The following is a 15,903-nucleotide window of genomic DNA, read 5'->3' on the forward strand; positions in this document are numbered from 1 at the left end:
TTGCACACGAAGCTCTAGATGTTATACTGCACGATTCGTTCAGAGCGAAAGTAGGATGGATTAGCCTAGATGTCATCCTGAAGGATGAGACCATGCGGCGATCGAAAAATGTAATGAGGATAAAAGTTGGGATGAACCGACAAAAATAAACAAAGCACAAAACCCCCAGTTTCTTCTTGCATTGGTGTCCGACTTGATGTACGACCGTCTAGGGAGGGATGTGGATTGACAACCCATTGGTCAACCCTCACTTTGCCAGGGCCACAATTAGGCGCTAGGGGGCAAGTTCCATCTCGGACTGTGGGAAAGGTCCCGCATGTAATGGATTATGTGATGGTTGGTGGCCATGTACCCAACGTGACGGGCTGTCTAGATGAAAGTTCAGCTCCTGGGAGAAGTGCGATCTTCTAGCAACGCAGACTCTCTACGCCAGTTCTAATTATTAGGGTTTGATCTTTTGAATTCTGTGATCATCGATTAGAACTATCTGTCCAGCGGAAACATAATCTGTGTTTTCCTACAGTTCGTTTCTTAGGATTGAGTTTAGTTTCCCATGGTTTGATGGCTTTGAACCCCGGTCCAACAAATATCTTCTTCTAATTTCTTGATTTAGAAGCCTATATGCGTCGAAAAGGCGAGTACGGGTAATTAGCCGTAGGCATTTTAGTTTTCGGCCGTATCTAACCATTTTAGGAAGTAGCACAGCCACGCAATAGATAGGCCTACAAACCCAGATGTACCTCTATCTTAAGGTACAAAGCTCTATAGTAACCTCTTTGATCTTAACCATTTACTATCTTCTTTACTCAAACTTATAGCCTACACTAATCTTCAACTACTAATCTTAACCTAATCTTAAGTATCTTACTATATAAGTAAAAATAAAGATAATATTAGTAGTTAGGGTTAGTGGTCAGGGTTCGTGTAAGCTGTTGGGTTAAGTAAGGAATATGGTAAACGGCTAGGATAAAAGAGGTTGTACTGTTGAGGAGCAGTACTTTGAAGAAAATGAGCCTGAGTGTGGCTGTGTGGCGAAGCAGACCAAAGTGGTTAGATACCGCCAAAAACCACAACGCCCACGGCCAATTACCCGTACTCCGAGGAGGCAGTCGCAGGTGACCATGCAATCAGGGGATACCCTCACCCTGCTCCACAAACAATGTCCCATCAAGGCTGGATTATGCTTAGGGAGGCGCGACCAAATGTTTCTCTTTTGGTGGTGCCAATAGTGGCGGCAAAATTACATGGTTTGGCGCTGTGCCTCTGCATCGCGATTCCGTTGGGATCCATTGACAATTTATTTCCAACATTCCAGGAGGAGTATCGACTATCTTGTCCTGTACATGGTTCCACCAGCCTGACTGGACTCTCTTGTAGGAGATGAGATTGCGTGTAATTATTGCCAAGATGTATCAGCGCCGCGAAGTTGAATATATTTAAAGACTATGATGAGACCTCTTCTCGGCGGTAATGTTCTAGTCAAACAGCATCAAGCTTCATTCTCTGCTTTGCATCCATTCTTTTTTATTCATTCTTTACATATCGACTCGACGTCGTTCCATTCTTTTCATCTTAGCTTCGACCGCAAACATGAAGGCCTCTTTCGTTCTCTCCGCCGTCCTCGGCCTGGTTTCTTCCACCTCTGCTCACTACACCTTCGACAAGCTCTTGCTCAACGGCGCTCTGCAGGGCGGCGACAACACCTACGTCAGAAAGCACCAGAACGGCTACATGCCCACCAAGTTCAAGAACATCCCCTCCGGCTCCATCTCGCCCACCGATACCGACTTCAGCTGCAATAAGGGCGCCACTGCCGCCCCCAAAGTCATCACGGTCAAGGCGGGAGACAAGGTCGCCCTCAAGCAGGCCTTCGGTGGCACTGGCATGAAGCACCCTGGTCCCTCTCAGTTCTACATGAGCCCCGTCAGCGACGCCTCTTCCGACAAGGGCACCGGAACCTGGTACAAGGTCCACCAGTCTCTCCTCTGCACGGCTGGTAGCGCCGAGACCCTTCGTTATGACGCCTGGTGCAGCTACGGCGAGGACAACGTCTCCATGACCATCCCCGCGACTATTCCCAACGGCCAGTACCTCCTTCGTGGCGAGCACATCGGTCTTCACGGCGCGCACGACGGCCAGGCTGAGTTCTACTACGCCTGCGCCCAGGTTGAGGTCACCGGCAACTCGGCCACCAACATGCCCGGCACTGGAGTCAAGATTCCTGGCGTCTACAAGCAGGCCGACGCCCCCGTCAACTTCAGCGTTTGGGGCACCTCCACCTCCTATGACAAGGCTCCCGGCCCTGATGTCATCCCCGGTGGCACCATCCGCGGCAGCGCCGACGGATCTTCCGGCGACAAGACCACCACCGTTTCTGGTGGCAGCACCGCTGCTTCGGCCGCGAGCGCCTCTCAGTCTGCTGCTGCCGACTGCTAAATGTCGTCTACGACGAGCTTGAAACTGTGTGCTGTTAGCTGTCTATAGCCATGCACCAGGCATGATTATGCCTGGGGGTATGATGCCCCCGTTCACCACGTCCAGAGTTTTGGGTGGATAAAGGATCCATGTTTCTGCTTTGTGCCATTGGTTCGAACCGTCAACATGTCTCTATGCCAGGACTTTCCAAGCGGAGCTTATCTTTATTTACATGTATATAGTTCGCTGCTGGCAACGGCGGGTGCAAATAACAACCGAATTGACTCCGCAACCTACCACCGTGTCAATCAATCCCAGCGTGTCCACTTGTTGCTCACCAGCTTGGATACATTCAACAACTCCTAGCCATCTGTCGTTGAGGTATGCTGAGAATAGGTATCTCATCTAATGAGCTTGCTTGGCCTCCACAAAGAAACCATCTTGTGTCGGTACGATTCGAACATGAAGCGCTTTTCTTTTCTCATTCCGGCTAGACAATTCGGGAGCCTTTTTGGGATACCCTTGACTCTGAAACCACCAATCGTTGGATCAAATGTACCAATAACTAGTGCCGAGAACAGCGCGGTGCTCCGCCCCGCTGGATACAGGACATCCAAAAAGCAATGACTCATTTAAACAATCGCCGATAGGTAGTTGCTAGTAGTATTGGTGGCGGCGTTGGCTGCATGTAAGTAGGCACTTTTAGGCTCTATAGCGTTGACGGGACACTGCTTTTGGAAGGCAATCAAGTCGGCATAACTCAACGGAGACCGGAGGAGCTATTGATTGACACAGTGGCATAAGGTTTAATGGGGAAAGGGGCCCACCATGAAGTAAACAGAAGCATGCAAGCGTGCTCTGCGATTTATTCAGTCTGGGACACAAGAAGTAGCCCGATCACGCCGAACAGGCAATAAGATACAACCGTCGTACGAACAATGTACCAAGAGTAACGAAGAAAACTTATTTGCCTGATAACAAATAGTGCTTCCACTGTTGGGCCGTGTTCAAAGCAGCCGAATGTTCAAATGTTCATTTAAGTTGATAGAACGAAAGGTACCAAGGGGATGTATGTATGTTATAAACTGCTGCCAAACTACACGGAACTTTCCCCAACAGTACCGAAATTCTCCTCGAGCCAGTCGACCAAGTCATGACCAAAGGTGTCTGGTCTCGCGAGCAGCGCCCAATGCCCCTCATCCACCAGCTTAGTAGTCAAATGAGGCAACAAACCTGCCTCCACACCCCACTGCATCATCTCTGGCCGGCACACCTTGTCCCTCGTTCCACCCCAGAATAATGTTGGCACCTTCACGACAAAAGTTTCCTGGGGCACGAGCTTGTTTGACTCATTTTGCGTTCCTGAAACGTATGCTTTGTACCAGCAGCTCGGCCCTTCAAACCCATCGCGGGTCATACGCTCTACAAATTCCGCTTTGTGAGAGCCTCCAGCGTACGGTAGCAACGGCTGCGTTGTCCCATTGGATACAAAAGCCCGCAGACCGTCGGGCTTACCAAAGGTTTCTAACCAAGACTCTGGTGATCCATGAGCGGCCGCGTAGATGCTTTCGATGTTTTGTTTCAGGAGACGAGGGCTGTCGTCCGCCGCAAGAAACTTCCAGTATTCATAGATGCCATACCCAAAAGTATGGCGTGAATGGTCGAGCGCGCTTTCTAGTTCAAAGGGCGGTACATTGGGCGGTATGTACGAGAAGTTGACCATCACGAGGCCAGAGACACGCGAGGGATAGAAATTGTAAAACCGTTGAGCGATGCCGGATCCCCAGTCATGTCCGACGGAGACCACACTCGAAAGGTTCTCGGCGTCGATGATTGCAGCAGCGTCTGCAGCTACGAGATGGAAGGCATACTGGGTATGGTCGGTGGGTTTGGAGGTGTTGCCAAAACCAAGGATGTCGATGGCAATAACGCCATAGCCTAACCGCACCAGGTGTTTGTCGATTACATTTGCCCACAATTTCGCGGAATCCGGCCAGCCATGGAAAAGAATGAGAGTAGGCTTGCCGGGAGAAGCAAGGCTGGTGTAATAGGTATAGTTGTACCCGCGTGGTACTTTGAGGGTCTTTTGCCTCAGTTGGGGGACATTCGCGTCCGTCATTGTAAATGGCCCATCAGAATTAGTCGCTTCTTGAGACTTTGGCTGAGCAGTATTCGTCTTATATAGCCAACTCCTCCCTGTTTGTAAGCAATGATTATGTCATCCGGACACGGGTTATCTGATCAGTATTCATTACTGATGACCCAGTGCCTCGGTTGCATTTCACTGTCAATTTTGTTGAGGATGTTTTAGTATTACTTAAGGCAATATAGAAAGGTTTGATCTATGTGGAACAACTCCATTGAGCTCGCTCCACTGCATAGTCGCACTCCGTAGCGGGCGAGGATAGCCATTTCAGAGATTCAAGACCAAGAGCCATGTATCAGCGCCAATTAGAAAAGCCTCTCCTGCCATGCGGAGTCTCTAAGCTGTTGGTTTGTTTAGATTTCCGTTATGCTAGAGAAAGAGATTCTATATGGAGTGAATCGTAGTCCTGCTTCTATATATTCTTTGACTGACCATGCAGCGCTGCTGTCAAGGACCCTGGTGGAGCACGTGGAGAAGGGAACACCGGAAACGAAACATCTCCAACCCGAGGCGACATCTAAGGGGCCTCGGTCGAATTTTAGCACATGATGGATGGATAGATTCGAATGCTAGTCACAACTGAATGCTAGTCACAACTGACCACCAAGGGAGCATTGTTAACCTCAAAAATGCATATGAGTTCAGCCTTTGACAGCTGCCTAGTGAAAGGTAGGTTCTGGTTTAGGTACGTCACATACCCAAGGATCCTGAATAGTAATCATTTTAACTTGACCACGACTCGATGGCTTATATCCATTAGGAAGACAATATGATTATGCCAAGAACCTTTCACTCAAGTGTCAGCATTATATACTTAGCTTTGATCCCGGAATGCTCAAACTGACAGCGACAACAGTAATACTAGAGAAAAGAGTGACATAGTTGGATCTGATGTTGTTCTCAGAGGGACCAGAATTGAGTATAATTTGAACGGCTACGCTGGGAACTTCGAGGCTCATTTGTTTCATCAGCTAGAGTTCCAAGACGGATACTCATGATTAAATCAACGAGAAAAGCATTGTATTAAAGCCAGTCTTTATCACCACTTACAGATTCTAAATCTTAAGCAACAACGTTTGATGTTTCATTTATAGCAGAGATGAACCTGACATGGGCGCAGTACGCCTTATTTGGAGGTCTAGCTATGCCATACAGGACAAGATAGGCCTGACTGGAATCACTTCATGTTTGCACACACGGAAATGTTGTTGCAGCAAATAGCAAAGACAAGAAGCGAAGGACTTCAACAAGCTACCGGGTGCGGCCCCCGTGTGCTTTAAAACCTTCGCGGCCTCGAAGAAAGATCTTATTTTACAAGCTACTTAGTGATCGGGTGTACGGAACGCCATCTCTGTGGAGGGAACTCGTTTACTCTGTGGATAGCTTTACTGATTCTAGACTTCGAGCGGTCTCGGGCATTTATCCATACTTAACCTAATTCCAGTGATAGAAATGGACTTCAGCATTTGTTCACACACCCTTGGCGTCTACAAAACATGTTCATGTAGATATTTCCTCTGATATTAACATAGGAAAAGCACAGTCCTTCGTTCAAAATGGTTTTATTATAAATGCGAGTTGCGATGGATTTCCACTTGAGGCCAAAACCATGAGTAATGCCTACGACACCGGTTTTCATGAATATATACCAGTACAGTGTGGTGAAAGACACTCTGGGCAACTCCATTGAGAACTTATGATCAGAGCCATTCGCTAGCGATTATTTCGTTGTGGATGAGAGTTTATGCAAACGTGAGAGGCTCACACAAGGTGTCTTCCACGATGTACGTGCCCTTCGTAGTGTCAAACGTCAAGCCTCTGACGTTAACAAACACATCGACGTGGGCTTGTAAGCGTTGTAAAACAAGGTCAAACTTAACTTTACGAAGAAATGTGGTCGGCCAATCTGGACAAGCGCAACCTTGACCCGGCCGCGTGGCACCGCTGGATGCTCGGCGGTACATTGGTATTTGTCTCCGTATGGTCAAGTCGTTGAAGAGCGTAGATTACATCCCTTGTCGATTCGCGGGAAAAGGCGACAAGTGCAAGCGAACCCAGAAGGCGGCAAAAATGGAAGACCTGGCACGTAGAGGCGTTCAAATAGCTTTCGAGATGGGAAAAAGAGGAACAGGATGAAATAACAGTAGAGGAAGAAGGTAAATCGGCATGTATCCCCACGCTAAGATTTCTAGATCATTGTTGAAAACTTTGTGCAGAAACATCAAACTTGGTTGGGCTAGTAGAACTCTGCCTTTACCTCGGGTGAATGTCGGGCGTCAAGTTTGTCTTCGGTGGATACGGCTAGTTCAGTAGAGACGCACAATGTCAAGTCCGGACTTTAAACACATATTGTCGCGATGCCCTCACGCACATCGCGCAGCCTTGTGAGATTTACGCTGGGCCTGGATTAACTATTAGTCTGGTCCCTTCGTACAGATCCACCACGTAGGATATATATTTATTTGTTTTAGACAAAGCAATTCTGTATATAGAAATCTAAGCCGTTTTCCTTATATCTTTTTTACCTTAAGTAATGACTCTATAATAGTTATAAGCTTAGCTTATATTATACCTTTGAACTACTATGTCTAGAGTGTATTATAGGCTAGAAAATCTCTTTTAAATAAATTATCTTTACTCTTTTAAACTAATATCTCTAATATGTCTATTTTTATTAAAGCTATAAGGAAACTTAAGATATAAAATAATTAGCCTTTATAGTATATAACCCTTTAGCTTAAAGTAAAGTTAAAGTATATTTAGGAATTTATTAATTTAAATAGACTTAAATAAATAAAAATAAAAAAATTTAAATATTTTAATAAGATCTTAGATATTTTAAAAATTTTTATTTTTAATAAATTTATTATTAATATAAATCTTAAATAAACTAATAATAAATTTCTTTTAATAATAGTTAATTTAAATATTAAGGTTATATACTAAATATATATTTTAAATATTAGTATAAAAAAAGCTATTTAGAAATAATAAAAAAAAGTATTTAATATAATTAATATATAAGTAAAAATATTAATTATTAAATTACTTTTTAAATTAACTTAAATAAAAGCTTTAATATAAAACTAAATAATATTTTACTTAATACTTAAAATTTTTAAGTAATAATATATATTAAATAACTTATTTAGCTAAACTATTATTTAAAAAAAATATTTAGCTTTATTAAATTAAATAGCTTTAAGTATTAACTTATTTATTTAGTTAATAGAATAATAAAATTTTTACTTTTATATAAAAATCCTAGACTTATTAAAAGTCTAAGGTGCTTTTACTTTAAAAACCTTTTTAAAAATAGTATTATATAGAATTACTTTATCTTAAATAACTTATAAATTTATAGAAATTATCTAAAATAAGATAATAAGTTTCTTAATTAAAAACCTAAATAACTATATAATAATTCTAATTAACGTTTTATAAAAAGACTTATTAGTAATAAAGTACTATAAGAAAAGGCTTAGTATTTATATAACTTTAGTAAGTTATTTTACTATATTAACTAAAAATAATATATACTACTTTTTACTAAAAAACTTAAATAAAATATATATTTATAGCTATTTATACTACTAGCCTTTACTTAAATATACTTATATAAAGAAAACCTTTACTAGCTACTTACTTAGACCAGCTTTAATTATTAATAATAACATATAATAAATCTATAATTAAATTAATAACCCTTAGAATATAGACCTTTAAGCTAAACTTGCTTAGAAAGAGTAGCTCTAGGTAATCTTTTTGTTTTAGAAAAGAGATCTTAAGAGATATAATAATAAGACTAATAATAATAAAAATAATAATAATAAACCTAGTAATAACTTACTATTAAAAGTTATTACATATATTATTAACTTTACTTTACTTTAACTAAACCTAGATAAAGCCGCTTAGAAAAAAGAAATTTATAGTATCTTTATTACTTTATACTTTAGCCTATATATCTTTTTATATAGTACTATATTAGATAACTATAAAGCTACTTACCTAGTAAATAACGTATTTCTCCTAGAGCTAAGTATAATCTAAGTAGTTAAAGAAAATAATTAATAGGTTAATTTAGGTATTACTTTATACCTTATTTATATAAAAAGTAAATATATAATTAAAGGGATTCTTAGAAGCTAAAATAGAGTAAACTAAGACTTTATGCTTAAAAATATAATATATATAGAGAATTTTTATATAAATATTATATTAAAAGCTTTACTTTATATAATAGGTATCTAGTACTTAGGACTTAATTATACCTTCTAATATAAAGAATATTTAGATAGCTTTATAGTTAAGTAACTTATATAAAAAGTAAATATCACTTTTCTTAAATACAAGCCTCTTATTAGTTATTCTACTTATATATAAATCCCTATAAGTAATATAGTTATAGTTAATATTAATATAATAATATTACCTTACTATAATACTTCTATATAACTTTTACGCTATAAGAAAAGTACTTACTTAGACCTTGCCTAGCTTTAGTATCTATAAGGCAGTTATCTAGGACCCTAAGTACTTAAGTAATTAGTCTTAAATGCTTAAGGGGTAAAGATTAAGGCTTATAAGAGATTAGAATACTTTTACTACTAAACGATCTATATAAAGAAGATAGTCTTAAAACAAAGATTAGAATAAAGGTTACTTTACTTATACTATAGAATTACTTAAGACCTCTTTAATTACCTTAAAAGGTATAATAAGAACTTATAGCTTATAGTAATTAAGGATAAATATACTAGTTGTTTTTTTAGATTTCTAAAGGTATTAAAAACTTATAAAAGTATATTTAGAGTTCTATATATCTTTAAGTAATAAGTAATAAGGTAATATAGCTTTACTTTATATAAAATAAAGTAAGATATAAACTACTTTATTATAGTAATTAATAGTAATATAAAGTTCTAATAATAAGTAAAAAAAGAGGGGATTAAGGTTAAGACTACCTCTTTATATATAAAAGAGCTAAATAGTAAAGCTAAGAGGGCTAGCTAAAAAGTAATAACTAGAGATATTAAACTACTTTTTAAAGTAAGCCTTTTATATAAACTATAGGTTAAAGTAGTAATAGCTAATATATACCTCTATAACATTAGTCCCTTTTAGTATAACGCTTAGCTTTACTTAATTAAAAAAGAAAAAAGATAATTTAAATAATATTTTTATTAGTAATAACCTTAATACTAAGTAACCCTTAGCTAAGACTTATATCTATAATAAAGATAGCTTTATATATATAGCTATTAAGTATACTTTATTTAAAGGGACTAAAAGAAAGACATAAGAAAACAATACTTTAAGGTAAAACTAAGGGGTTATATTAGATACTTAGTAGGCTATATTTAGAATACTTATAATCTATACTAAATATAGATTTTTTTATTTTAGTAGGTTATAATTATATAAAATATAATATTTAATAAAAACTAATTTTATAAAAAAAACAATATAAAGGTAATAATCTTAGCTAAGAAAGTATAAGTAATTATAAATAATATATAATACCTAAGTATAACTTATAACCTTGAATTCTATGTTCTAGGTATTATAAAAGAGGCTAATATTACTCTAATCCTATAAAAAAAACACCCTTTATAATAGCTTTTATTACCTACTCTTATACTAAAAATAATATTTCTAGACAAAAAGAAATAAAATAACTATAAAGTAAACTATATTTAATAAAAAAAGTAGCTATTAACCTCTAATCCCTTACTTAAACCAGGAGACGTCCTAGATCAAAAGATTAGAACAACAATAACTATTAAAAACTAAGCTATAATAAATAAAGATATATTAAAATCCAAAGAAGTTAATTACTTAACTAAGATAATTAAAAATAAGATTATTATTTATACTAATTTACCCCTAAATAAAAAAAATAAAGCAAAAAAAGAACTAATAATATATTTAGGATTAGTATTTATAAGCTATACTAATTAAAAGTAAAGATTAGGTAATAGTAATTAGAATAACTTAAACTATAATGCCTTAACCTAATAAAGCTAATATTAATAAGGCCTACTACTAAAACTAGTACTAATAGGCCTATCTAATAAAACAAAGAACACTAGCTACCTTTCTATATTTCTATATTTAAAATAAAGCTAAAACATATTCTTTAATACTTTTATACTAAATAAACAAAAAGTACTAAATAAAGAAGCTACTAAACACTAAATAATCTACAGTTATATTTATATATTAATTATTTAAATAAAGTATACTTAGAAGATACTAATACTATATAATAAAAAATAAATAAAAAAGCTATTATTTTTATTAAAGAACTAAAAAAAGCTTTTAAATTTTTTTTAGTTATATTAAGACCTTTTTCTATAAGTAGTAGTAACTAAGATTTAAAAGCTTAAGTAGATAAGTACTTAGAAGGTAATAAACTAGAGTAAAGTTACTTAGAAACTAATTCTCTTAAAGTAGGTCTTTTTATATAAGATAGATTAGAATAGTCTCTTTAATTATTATAAGGCGTAAATCTATATAAGAGGTAATATATAAGAAAAGTATTTTCTTAAATAGATATATATAGTAATACTTATAGTATAGACTTTTTATATTATAATAGCTATTATAGCTAAATTTAACCTTAAGATATACTAATTTAATATAATTAATATATTTTTAAATACTAAAAAAAAACTAAATAAACTACCTATTATATACTTTCTCTTAGATAGCTTTAAAATACTAAATAAAATCATTAAATTATAGTATATACTTTATAGTCTTAGAGATATACCTCTTTTTTAGTATAAGGAACTCTTAGGTACCTTATATTGTTTTAAGATAAAGGCTATAAGTAAAGACCTATGTCTTTTTTAGACTTTAAATAAGAAGGTATTTCTTTTTTTTTATATTAATAATATTCTTATATTCTATTATAAATCTTATATAAGAAATATAGAAAAGATTATAGAAGGAATCTAAATAACGTATAAGGTAAAAGACTAGGGCCTAACTAAATAGTATCTAGGTATATAAATCTTATATAACTAGTTAGAGTAAAAGATCTATTTAGCTTATAACTAATATATTAAGTAAATTACTAAAAGATTTAACCTTATTAATTCAAGGACATTAACTACCCTATTACTAATAGTTACGCTTAAAAAGAATAACCTTTAAGTAACCTTAGTTAATATAAAGCGTTTTTAGGAAAAGGTTAAATTAATCCTTTATACTATAATAATAATTTAACTTAACGTTATATTTATATATACTCTACTTTCATATTTCCTAACAAACCCTTTACATATTTACTAATAAGTAGTAGATTAAGTTATTAAATACTTATATTATACTTAGTACTTAGTAATATACTTTAGTACTTTAAGGGGTATATAGGTACTACTAATTATAAGTAACGCTTTATTTATAAATAATAATAAGATATAAAGATTATCTTAAAAATATATTATTTTACTTTTTAGAGGGCTAATTTAGTAAAAAGCTACTTAATAAAATACTATTATAATATTAATAACTAAAGCTAAGCTTCTTAGCTTTAAGTATATTACTAAAAAGACTATTACTCTTAAATATCTTTTCTAAGATATATAACTTAAGCTTAGTAATATATAAAAGATTAATTATAATAATAATTAAACTATTTGTTTTATTATAAGTAAAAGTAATTAAATTTTAATTTACTTATAGTATATTAATATTTAGAATATATAGCTTTAATAAGAATATAATAAATATTTATTTAATATTATATATATACTAATAAATAATATACTAATAAATAGTTTTACTAAGAACTTTATTAGGGTAAAGTTTAAATACTTTAAAGTACTTCTTAACTTATAAGATATATAAATAAAGATTATATATACTAAAAAAGAAGTATTAATAAAAAAAGAATATCTATAAGCTATTTAAAATTACTATTTATAGCTTATAGGCTTTTACTCTTAGTAAAAGCCTAAGAAAAAAGTTTTTTTAGTACTATTAACCCTTTAGAAGTATTATATACTAGTCTATAAAGAGCTAGTATATAGATAAAAACAATATAGGTATTAACTAACTAATAAGGCTATTAATTATAACCTAAATAGCGTTTACTTAACCCTTGTTTATAATAGTAATAGTTATACTAGAGGTAAGACTACTAAATAAGGTTAGATTAACTAGTGTATTTTTACTAGGTAGTACTACTATTACTTTACTATACTTCTATATACTATACTAAATATCCTTAGGTTAAAAGGTCTACTTAAACGTAATATAGCTTTATAATATACTAGTTATTTAACTAAGGATTTATAAAAATAATTAATATTAAATAAATAATTATTATATATAGAAATATATACTTAAAGCTATATTATTATGCTTTATAGCTAAGAACTCCTAGGCTAAGCAGTAAAGCTTAGAACCCTTAATAATTATAATATAAGAGGTCTTACTAAGTATATAGCGCTAATACTTAAAGGTCTAGCTACTACTTATTAGTATACACTAACTTAAAAAGTTACTATATAGTATACTTTAAATACACTATAGGTACTTAAAGTCTCTTTAGAGGGTAGGCTCTAAGGTCCTAGTACACTTTACCTTCTCCTTCTTCTTCTTCTCCTTATCTAACTTCTTTTTCTTTCTTATAAACCCTATTATATTTATTACTATTTAATTAAGTTAATATAAAGTTTAAGTTAAATATAAGTAAATATAATATATAGTTATTCTAGGTTATAACCTAGGCCTATAAATGCATATTAGTACAAGCTAAGGCACTAAAGGAGAGAAGTAACTCTGAATCGTCTTTATCTTTACCTGTAGCACCTATAAAGAGGTTATTTAAGAGAAGAGGCTATAAGCCATCCTCTTTATTATCAACTTTCTTACCACTATAGCCTCTAGCAAGAGGAGTCTGCTCTTATATGTTAGTACTACTCAAGATACAAAGGAGCTAGCTAAAAGATAAATGTACAGAAGAAGGAGGGACTACAGGCTGGTTACCAGGGGATCAAAGGAGCTGCCACTTTCCTTATTACCCTTATGCACTTTGTTGTACTTCTTAAGTTAAGCTGTGTGTACTATAGTAGTATAAGCGTATATAGTAGCCTTTTTATTAAGCTTTAAAGGCATTTATTCTTAAATATTAGTATTATATAAAGAGCTTATAATATAAGTAAATATATATATATATAACAAAAATAAAAATATCTTAAATATATAATTATTATTATTATAAATAAAAAAAAAAAAAAAAGCCTTTTTATTAAGCTAAAAGAAAATAATATTATTAAAAAAAGTAAATACTTAATTTAATAATTAATTAATTAATTAAAAGCTATTAATCTAATTAAATTATTTAAAAGTAATAAAAAAAAAGTAGTTTTTTTATTATTAATAACTAAATATAGTATTATATAACTATTTCTTTTATATTTATTATTTTAAAAGTAAATATTTATATTTTTATTTATTTTTTTAAAGTAATTCTTTTATATATAGCTATTATTAGATATATAATAGTTAAAATCTATTAATTTACCTAGGGGGGTATATTGTGATGCCCTCACGTACATCGCGCAGCCTTGTGAGATTTGTGCTGGGCCCAGATTAACTATTAGTCCAGTCCCTTTGTGCAGATCCACCACGCAGGATACGTATTTATTCGTTTTAGACAAGGCAATCCTGCACATAGAAATCTAAGCCGTTTTCCTTATGTCTTTTCTACCCTAAGTGGTGACTCTACGACACATATCGAACCGAACCTTCAGTGGCCAGTTGTTGGAATGGTTCCGAAGCTCTCCGAAAACCGCTCAATGGAGATGTGGCAGTTGTCAATCCAGACGTCAGGGAGACTGGCGAGATTAAGACGGCCCAGCTGTTGTTAGCTGCATGCCCGCAATCCAATCTGCAACATTGCCGACCGGCTCGGAGCGTGCCCACCCACACGTGCCCGCCGGGCAGCGGGTCCAGGCCCTGCAGCCACTTAGAGAGAGGCCGCCGGCGGGCGCAGGCGCAGGCCTCTCCACGTGCATTCCATCACGGCCGCGTGCCGTCGATATCTTGCCCTCGTCTTTCACTCCCGCGCACACAACACCCATCCGAGATGTGTGTAAATTGCTCTCGTCATCGCATCTCGTCCGGCCCCGGAGCTCCAGATCGTGCGGGCACTCTGTGGCCAGCCAGATTTGACGCGCACCGAATGGTCCCTGTCCAGCGGAGACACCGTGCCACATCCCGCGCTGCCGGCTGGAGGCGAACGTGTGTGCCGAGACTGGGCATGGGGCTGGCCCATTGCTATTGTAACAGTGGCCATCTTTTTGTCTAGAATGCGACAATTCCAGATCTAGTCGGCAGTACGAATGTCACGAATCAAGGTGACGTTAGCGCCCTTCTTGTGCTACTCGGCCAGTTGTCACCAGACACAGCATCGACACAGCTTACACGCGATACCATGGGTTTGGCGAACAGCTTCCCTCCCATTGCTGGAGACTTGAAGTCCTGCTCTCCGGTAACGGGAAGCGGAGGCCGCTTCGGCGTGCATGCGTAGATGGGCCCATTTTGATCAATCGCTTTGTGTAATGAACACGGACAAACCTATCGACAAAGCGAATAGACAGGAGCGTTTCGGTCCAGTTGCCATCAGTCATGGCGCGCAGCAGCGCCTCTGCAGAGCCGTTATCAGTCGCACGGAAAAGGGACACGAGGAGCGGACGCGGCGTTCCCTGGATGCATGAGTCAGTGCCCCGACGTCAGCCAGATGAGACGAACAGGTTTTGGCTTTGTGGTATGTCTTTGCAACCCTCATTTCGATATTGGGAGGTGCTCGGAAAGCACGCGAGGGGGCACCAGTCGGTAATCCAAAAAGGAGAGTTTACGAATAAGCAAGCAAGGAACAAACTTCAGCATTCCGATCCCGTCGAGACTCCCTTAGGAATGTGGTCCCCCAAGGAGTTGCTGCTGCTGGGCTGCATCATGCACGAGCCGGCCCCCCATTTTCGGAGACCCACGGAGAACTCTGAATAATATCCTCATGTCCGCCCATCTACATTCTTGGCAAGCGACAGGCTGACAGGTGCTCCGGAGGACGGAGCCACAGGATTAGGTTCACGATAGCCATCTCGCCTCCGGGAAGTACATCCCTACGTTCACTAGTTACTCGTGTCTGTTACTGGCCGCCCGGCAACGCGGCAAATGTGACAGTGCTTCTAGCGCGCAAGTCAACGTTGGCTGGCAAGTGTCCGTCTCGAAAGTCGGCCAAGGCTCCCTTTGTCCTCCCAGCTCGGTGCCATTGCCGCCATGTCGTTGAAAATTTTCTGCAAGCCACTGCCGATAAGCGGACG

At 36.4% G+C, this 15,903-nt stretch overlaps 2 protein-coding genes across 2 annotated transcripts; one reads left to right on the forward strand and one right to left on the reverse strand.

Annotated features, from left to right (window-relative positions):
* Nucleotides 1-1,590: 1,590 nt before the first annotated feature.
* On the forward strand, nt 1,591-2,436 carry ColSpa_06996 (putative endo-beta-1,4-glucanase D; the record flags this gene model as incomplete). The annotated part of the gene is made up of 1 exon (XM_049273208.1): nt 1,591-2,436. One exon carries the CDS (start codon nt 1,591-1,593, stop codon nt 2,434-2,436), a length of 846 nt encoding a protein of 281 aa, XP_049129165.1.
* Nucleotides 2,437-3,511: 1,075 nt separating this feature from the next.
* ColSpa_06997 (bifunctional epoxide hydrolase 2) lies at nt 3,512-4,534 on the reverse strand (the record flags this gene model as incomplete). Its single annotated transcript, XM_049273209.1, has 1 exon — nt 3,512-4,534. One exon carries the CDS (start codon nt 4,532-4,534, stop codon nt 3,512-3,514), a length of 1,023 nt encoding a protein of 340 aa, XP_049129166.1.
* Nucleotides 4,535-15,903: the final 11,369 nt, after the last annotated feature.

Source organism: Colletotrichum spaethianum (assembly GCF_022836535.1).
Source record: "Colletotrichum spaethianum MAFF 239500 DNA, contig17, whole genome shotgun sequence".
Lineage (NCBI taxonomy): Eukaryota > Fungi > Ascomycota > Sordariomycetes > Glomerellales > Glomerellaceae > Colletotrichum > Colletotrichum spaethianum.